This window comes from Coffea eugenioides, chromosome 1, assembly GCF_003713205.1.
Source record: "Coffea eugenioides isolate CCC68of chromosome 1, Ceug_1.0, whole genome shotgun sequence".
Lineage (NCBI taxonomy): Eukaryota > Viridiplantae > Streptophyta > Magnoliopsida > Gentianales > Rubiaceae > Coffea > Coffea eugenioides.
Genome location: NC_040035.1, coordinates 47,400,006 through 47,408,692, shown reverse-complemented (window position 1 = coordinate 47,408,692; position 8,687 = coordinate 47,400,006). Strand labels below are relative to the sequence as shown.

General features: G+C 37.4%; 1 protein-coding gene across 4 annotated transcripts; it reads left to right on the top strand.

Annotated features, from left to right (window-relative positions):
* The first annotated feature begins 1,767 nt into the window (after positions 1-1,767).
* On the top strand, positions 1,768-8,475 carry LOC113761578 (peptidyl-prolyl cis-trans isomerase CYP63). Of its 4 annotated transcripts, none has more exons than XM_027304650.1 (14): positions 1,768-1,898; positions 3,433-3,527; positions 3,676-3,730; positions 4,004-4,092; positions 5,030-5,054; positions 5,163-5,201; positions 5,285-5,402; positions 5,581-5,741; positions 5,848-6,205; positions 6,306-6,388; positions 6,538-6,742; positions 6,839-7,189; positions 7,271-7,351; positions 7,814-8,475. In XM_027304650.1, exons 2-14 carry the CDS (start codon positions 3,450-3,452, stop codon positions 8,163-8,165), a joined length of 1,995 nt encoding a protein of 664 aa, XP_027160451.1. In that variant the 5' UTR covers positions 1,768-1,898; positions 3,433-3,449; the 3' UTR covers positions 8,166-8,475. The 4 variants fall into 4 exon arrangements, with proteins under 4 accessions (XP_027160451.1, XP_027160443.1, XP_027160460.1 ...); XM_027304642.1 differs by having other exon boundaries at positions 3,425-3,527; XM_027304659.1 differs by having other exon boundaries at positions 3,410-3,527.
* The last annotated feature ends 212 nt before the right edge of the window (positions 8,476-8,687 follow it).

Sequence of the window (8,687 nt, the reverse complement as noted above, 5' to 3'; positions counted from 1 at the left end):
CACGCTTGACAAATTTCATATAACAAAACAAAGTCCAATCTAAGGGGTATAATACGATGTATATGTACCAGTAATCTTTAGTGTAATCAATAAGAGATACTAGCTCATATGAGGTTGTTAGGCAAGATGCCTTCCCTTTCTCCGGCAGCCATGTTAATTAATTAGTTCATAGAAGGCCGGTGCCATGCAAAATTGCAAAAAAGGTCCCCATGGAGTCATGGACGCCACGCGATGTACATATACATCCTGGATAAGAGGGTACATTTGAGAGTTGAAAGAAGCTGGGCTGAAGTGAAGATATATAACACGAAAAAGATGAGGGTACACCCAAAGCCAAAGTTAATAAGAGGTGCGGGTTTAGAAACTCTTGCTTGTCTACAATTTTTTTTTTCGTCATAACGATAACATTTGTATAACGCACTCTAATCTAATCTAGAAGGAAAGGAGCCAACGAGAAACGCCCTCGGAAGAAGCCACTTGAAAGTGACAATTACAATTAAGTGTCAAGTATATGGTGGGAGGCAAAAGTTGAACCCTTGATCTTCCATCTCCAAAAGGCTGTTGGCGACTTTTGCTTGTCTACATGGACCACCGCCATCTTCATTGTTCATAGAATTATTTGTATTTCATAGGCTTTTCAATCCTAATAATAAAAGATCTGTGAGATACACATATGATACATAAATACATACATATATATTTATAGGAATACTTTTTCTAATTTAGAGAAAAAAGAAAAAAACTCAAAAGGGATCTCATTCCTTCATACCCTTCTCTCTCCCATGTATAAATATCCCTTTATTCCCTTAGTATTTTTCGACCTTATGAATATCCATCAAGTTCAAGAATGGAAGCAAAATGGTTCCTCCTCTCTCTCTCTCTCTCTCTTTATTATCCTACGAATGTTGTACTCATACTTATGAAATTGTGGGCCATTAGCAGTTGAAGCTGCCAACATGATCTTAACTTCCTTTCGACCAAGGGAAGATCAGATCTTGCGGTAGCCTCACGAGCTAAAAGGATCACGGAAATTACCATTACAGTTGAGGACAACCTTATTAATGGGCATACTCTGCGCTCCATCTATTCTTCTCTACAACAAAGGTTGGGTAGAACAAAGGAAGCGCTGAGGAAAAAAATAGAAAAATAAGTTTGTTTTTAAGGATTTTCTCCCTTGGTTTAGAAACTAAAGAGCCAGTTTTTGTATTAAAATAATTTTATGGAAGTGGTCGAGGAAAGAGATAGAAGAAAGGTAAAATTGAATTTTCTTTTCTATTTAAAATCACAAAAGACATACCCTTAATCAAATAAATAATTTCTATTGTTCTTAGTTTAATATTTAATAATTATACTTTTAGTTGAAAATCACGAAATTTTTTGAGACAATCATAATTGTAATACATTTTGACTGATAATTGTTTTTGCTAATACACGTTGACTGGAATTTATAAAGGGCATTTGTGGAATAAAACATTTATTTATCTCTTGGAAGTAACTTTTTGATCATGCCTTTTTAGAGATGAACTGATTTTACCAAATCATAAATCTTAAGGGAGGTTAGTGTAATTTCCCAAACGTCAGAGGATGATAGTGAAATTGTTAGAAATTTTAGGGGAAGTTTTGAAATTATCCCTTACGTGGAGTCCCATAATAGGTGCATATCGCATCAGATTTTTTTTTTTTTTTGGTTTGAAAAGTCGCACTTGATTATTGTAATAAATTGGTCTGTCACACACGCGATCCCCCGCTTGGGAATAAAAAAAAAAAAGGAAAAAGAAATCCCTAGTTTTTATCTTACTGGACTCCCTTCTGATTAAGTACTACACCGTCTGCGATTGCCCGCCGCCGACTTCTTTCATCACTCTGGATTAACTCAACCGGATTTATACCGAGTCCAGGTTTTTTCCCGTGTAATTTTGCTTTACAGTGTACCTTCCGTTAAAATCCTCTGACTTTTTCGGATTATAATTTTCCGGTAATCTCGTAATTGTTTTGAATTATTTTTAACCAGTAGATAAGTTCAATTCGAAACTGACAGGTATAAAGCTGAGAAAAGGATTTTATTTTGGTCGGATGTAGCGTTTGAGAAGAATTACGGTTTAGGGTTTTGCAGATCTCCTCACACCTTAACTTAGCGGTGTTGTAGTCATCGTTTTAGGCAAGAGCTGTTCTTTGGAATGGTAACGGCGTGGTACAATCAATCAGCTAGAAAGAGCATTGGTAAAAATTAGGGTTTTGGGCCGTACAAAGCTGGGTTTTACTGGTTTTTAGCTGTGTAAAGTTTCAATCTTGGCGCTGTTTCTTTCTCTTGTTATTATATAGTATTTTTATTCTTTTTTTTAGTATAGTTAGTCACAAAGTATCCCTACCATAAAGTCATTTTTTCACCTTGCGCTTCTCATTGTCAAATTGGATAAATCTGCTCCCTGAACTTTTCAAAATTTTCCAACCTGATAACGTCAACCAAATAGACACAAACTACGTTTGTCTTTGTCATATGAGGTGCACATTTTGCTAAATCTCACAATTAAATACTTTATAAAAGCATTCATGTTTGGATGTGGGTAGAAAAGTATGTACGTGAGTGCATATGTGCTCGCATACTAATGAATTTAATTCGGGACATATCTGTTCTTTCGTTTTTATACATTTGAAAATACATTTTTTGCACCACATCATTAATTTCACTGAGGGCATATAACACCTCACATTAAAAATCCATATTGATTGGCGGTTGTAGTAGGCTGATTGTGTGAAACTGGGAAAAATCGACAAGTCGATGGCCACACTGATCCAATTGAAAGAATTAAGGGCAAAATGAGAATTTTATTTTAGGGGTTATTCTGTTATTAACCCATTTATGTACCAACCAGTTCTATATGCCTTTTGGGTTGCAATATTGGTTACATTATATAGATACTGACAACAATTGGCTGCTTCATGGACTTTTTCAAGAGGACTAAGCCAGAATTTCCCATTAAAGTATTAAACAATATATTGACATTTTGCATCATTTTGCAAAGTCTTATAGTACTAAGTTTTTTGGTTTCCTTAGAATAAGCGGCTTGTGTTTAACCTGATCCGAGGATGAGTCTCATGGCAAATTTAATATATATGAGGTATAGAAATTTTTGTCCATTTTGTCCATCCCAATTACGAATTGGAAGTTCATATTCCTTGTCAATGAGAGTATCTAATCTTTGTTTTGAATCATTTGATGTTATTCTGCAGCAACTGACTCTGATTGTGGCTCTTGATTTATTTATTTCCTTTTGATTTGGGAGTGGTGGGATTGAAGTCTAATTTCTCTCAATAGTTTTAATCACTGACTGTCAATTTTGCAATAAGCCGAGACATTTATAGAAACAGTGTACCACTTATTATGTGTTACTGTGGAATTGTATTTTAGCTGGTGATATTTCAGCATTGCAGAGGAATACGAGATAGGGATGTCTAAGAAGAAGAATCCACTTGTATTCTTTGATGTGTCAATTGATGGGAGTCCTGCAGAGCGAATTACTATTGAGGTTCAATCTGATCTTTGAGATTTCATACTTGATATACTTTTGTAATTTTCTTTATTTGATTTCTGCAGTTTACAACCTGTTGAGACATTGCATTATTCAGGGAATTCTTCACTTGGATACTGATGATGTTGTGTTTTTAAATGTGTAGTTGTTTGCCGATGTTGTTCCTAAGACGGCTGAGAATTTTCGGGCACTTTGTACTGGTATACTTCTACAAATCATGTTGAATGTGTGATTAGCTGAACTCACATGGCATTGTCTCTTTAAATTAGAAAAATTGGCTGCTTAAGTTGTTAGACTTTTTTCACTAAATCAAATCTTATAACTGTAGAGTCAATGTACCATGTTCTTTCAGCTTTATTTCAGTGTGATAAGTCATTTTTTAATTTTCTAAACTAATGGTTGGTGCTAAAGGCATAGTGGTCAGTTGTGAGGAGTCACTCTTTGCCTGGGAATTTTACTGTGTGATTCTGTAGGTGAAAAGGGGATTGGATCTTCAACTGGAAAGCCTCTACACTACAAGGGATCTAGTTTTCATCGCATAATCAAAGGATTTATGGCACAGGTACATTTGCTAAAAGAAGATATGCATCACATTTTCACTAATGTTTTAATGTGGCATAATCTATCAGCTGTTATCTGAAATGCATATTTTAATGTTCAATGCATTCAGAATGACATGGTGTTGCTGACTGCTTAGTATTTAAATGTTTTGCGTGAAAGGATGACACTCTTTCATCTTGACTTCATGGAGTTTTCTTATTCTAGTACACCCATCAAGGCTCATTTTCTGCTTCATAGATGTATCTTTGAATATGATAGTGCCTGTACCCCTAACCGTTGGACAAAATTGTTTTTTTTTCTTATAAATATAGCATTACATCCCCCTATAAGCAATTGAGAAGGTGCTTATGTTTCTGTCTTGACTTGTGTTGCATTTTCTGTGTTGACTCTGTCTTCTCATACTTTAACCTGAAAATTAATGGCATGGATTACAGCAGATTCACCAATTATTTTCAATAGGCTCGCAGATTCTGATGAATTTGAAACTCTTGAAAAGTTTGAGTTTCAAAATTTAATGTGATGTTTCATTCTGCCATAATGACTTTCTGATGGAAATATGAATATGCCTTTTGTGCCTATTAATCTTTTTGCTGGAAATAAATACATTTTTGTACAATTTTTTCATTGCAAATTTTCTTCTGCATGCACTCATAATTTCTCTGTCATTAATATTTTTGTAGTTCTATATCCTAGTTGTGGCCTTCTAAGCTACAATATGATGTTGATGTTCAATGGCTTATTATAAGTTAGACGTCAGTTGTTTATATTCATGAACCGGAAATACACAGAGGCGGCCACCATCTTATCCATTGTCACGAATAAGTTTTAGCTTTTGCATATTTTTTCCCTTCTTGTGTTTATGTGGAATAAGTATGACCGCATATGTTGCTAAGATTTTAAAATTTGTGTTTTGTGCATCTTTCTTCCTGTACCTGCAGGGTGGTGATTTTTCAAAAGGAAATGGTATGGACTTTTATCTCCTGGAACTCATCTTTCAATTGATCCAGATGCTCGGTTAACTTCCATCTTCATGCCCAGACTTGTAAGGCACGACGTTTTAATGGTTTGCAGGCACTGGAGGAGAAAGCATCTATGGAGGGAAATTTCCTGGTAGAATTTTATGCATGTTATAGCATTTCCTAATTGATGATGGTTACCTTTTGAGGAATTTATGAATTTGTTTCTTTCCTCAGATGAAAATTTCAAACTGGATCATAGTGAGGCTGGTCTTCTCTCAATGGCAAATAGTGGTCCAAACGCAAATGGTTCTCAGTTCTTCATAACCTTCAAGCGCCAACCTCATCTTGATGGGTATTTGTTTTGTGATTTATGTTGGCATGGCAAATTTAATACTCAAAGTTGACTGAGAGGCTTATCTGATTTGTTATTTCCATTACTGGCAACATAAACCAACTCTAAAATTTCCTGTGACTATAAATTGGTCATTTGTACGTTTTTATTATTATTATTTTTTGCTTGAACATTGCAGGAAGCATGTTGTGTTTGGTAAGGTTGTAGAGGGAATGGAAGTTATTAGGAGAGTTGAACGAGTGGGGACAGCAGATGGAAAGCCGTCTGGTGTTGTAAAGATTGTAGATTCTGGTGAGTCATCTCAGAGCAGCACGCATGATGCCTTTGGAACTCAGACAGGTAATACTAAAATCTGGAGACAAATCATCCTGGTCATTGTATGCTTTACCACATTACACTCCCTTAGCTGTTATTGTTCTGATTGCTTGTTGTCTTCCTTAACCAGGAAGAAAGAAAAAATCAGCCAAACCTGTATCTCCCGACGACAGTTCTGATGGGCGTGTTAAAGGAAATCGTAAATCAGAAGACTGGAGGAAGAGGAAAAAAAGGAAATACTCTTCATCTGATTCATATAGCTCTGATACAGATTCTGAATCATACTCTTCAGATACTGATTCTTATACAGATTCTGAATCTGATTCTGAATCAGATTCTTTATCTTCAAGTTCTTCCAGTGATGGAAGGCGGCACAGAAAGAGGAGAAGGTTGAGAGAGAGAAAGAAGCGTAGACATGGAGAGAAAAAAGGGACTGGACGAAGTGTCAGGAGAAGAGTTAAAAAGGATAAAAGATCAAAGAGGAAATGGTATTGGTTTTCTCTGCATTAAATGTATCTTTTGATCCTATTTTATGCTTCTAAAGTTCCTTTTTGGTCCTCTTTTCTAAAACTTTGTGATTTTTTCCAGGAGTTCAGGAAGTTCTAGTGGCTCAGAGAGTGACAACAGTAGCAGCAGCAGGAGAAGCTCTGATGCTGAAATTGCAAAGCGCCGTGAGTTTGCCGGTCAAAGTGACTCATTAGCATAATAAGTTGATACTGGAACTGAGAAAATGATCTATACATTCTAATTTACCTCTCCAGCCATCTGTGTTAGCGTGTAAGACATCTTACCATTTGACTTTCCTAATTTCTACTTTCAGCAAATAAAGAGAAGAAAGTTCCAGCCCCTGTAATAGGGCAGCAGAAGGATAATAAACAGAAGATGGCAGAGGGCAACTTATCTGACGAAGAGAGAGAACCTTCTCAGAAGAATAATGAACTTTCGAATAATGGTGACAGTACAGGAGCAAAGGCTGACAAAGCTACTAAGCTGGATTGTGATTCAGATGATTCAAGAAAATCAAGGTTGTAAATTTGTCTTATTTGTTAATTGTCATGATATATGAGATGACTTGTAATTAGGGATTGATCTAAACCTTTTCTATGTGCAATGTGCATCAGTCCTAAACATGGTGCTAGATCAAGGCAAAAATTGAGCAGTCAGAGGAGTTCTAGTACGAGTCCTAAAAGAGGCATGAGTCAGGGGGTCAATAACGAGAGTAGAACTCTTAGGACATCCAGTCAACTAAGGGACAGAAGTCCACTGCATGGCAAACCTCCACCTGCTGCATTAAATCAGCATGAAGACTCCAGAAGCCATTCACCAAATGGAGCTACTGGACGCATTAGGAAAGGCCGTGGCTTCACTGATCGCTATTCCTTTGTGAGACGCTATCGTACCCCATCTCCTGAAAGATCACCTCAGAGGTCTTATCGCTATGGTGGGAGAAATATTGCGAGGAACCAGGATAGGTAACTCCAAGCCATGTAGTTTCATAGTCTAATTGGTAAAGGTGTCAACTGTTCTTAACTGGTTGATTTCATTTTTATCAGGTATCCAAGCTACAGAGGCTATTCTGAACGCTCACCACCACGGCGGTACAGAAGTTCGCCAAGAGGCAGGAGTCCACCAAGGTTCTGTGCTGGCCCACTCTCGTATTCCACCTATATCTTTTATGTTATATCCAAGTTGTGTTTTTTGTTTAGTTGTGCTCCATGAAGATCATATCTAACTTGACTGTAGTTTTGTCTTTTGACACAGTGGTTCTTCTATTGTCAAGCTGTCTTACTTTCTGTTAGACATACATAGGTCTCAAGTTAGTTCTCATCTCTTTTTGGTAGATATGAATGGAGGAGTCCGTTAGGGTTCCGGACCGACCCCCTCTCTTTCCCTTCCCGGCACCCCCTTTTGTATTCCCCCTCCATCTTTTATGTTATATCCAAGTTGTGGTTTTTGTTTAGTTGTGCTCCATGAGGATCATATCTAACTCGATTGTAGTTTTATCTTTTGACATGGTGGTTCTTCTATTGTTAAGCTGTCTTACTTTCTGTTAGACATACATAGGTCTCAAGTTAGTTCTCATCTCTTTTTGTTAGATATGAACGGAGGAGTCGTCGAAGTAGAAGTGACTCTCGTAGCCCTGATGCTCACCGTGGCCGTGAAAGGCGTCGCAGCAGGAGTCCTGTGCGCAGTCCTAGCCCCGTCAACGCACGGGGTGCAGTAAGTGATAGACTTAAATCACGCCTAGGACCACCAGTGGATGACTTTCATCCGAGTAGGGGGGTGTCAACTTCAAGCTCTAAGGGCCATGGTTCTCATTCTGGATCTCCTAATGCTACTCAACAAAAAATAGCACAACAAACTACCAGATCTCAATCAAGCTCCCCTGGGGAGCAGAGGGGATTGGTCTCATATGAGGATGTTAGTCCTATTGGAGTGTCAACATAGTTGTAGGTTCCACCATGATGATGAAGATTGATAAATTTGCTGTCGCAGAAGATTATTAGAGTGGTAATGAGAAAAGAACTATGGGTTCCAAGATAGTTCTTGCATTTTCATACGTAACACTGGCCAATAGTTTATTTGAGATGTTTAACATTTCCTTATTCCTATTCTGGTGATTTAGCTTCCTGTTTTTAACATGAATTATTAAGACTTGAGAACAGCTATCCGATTTGAAGTCCTTTGTCCTGTTTCTAAGTTTTTGTTTTCCGGGGAATAGTTCCAGTACATGTTATATGCAGCCTAGTGAACTTCAGAATGATGCTGTATAAATTCAAGGTGGCTTCACATAGACTGCATGTCAAAGGTCCGTTATTGTTAGAAATTTAGTGTCCTGGCATACTCTGCAAAGATTGAAACTTTGTGACGTGCGGAGGCAATGGTGTTGTATTCACATACAAGAGGTTCTGTGAGGCTGTCGGTAATCTATGGAATAAATGGGTTTAGGTCAGTTGGCAGCATGAAGCA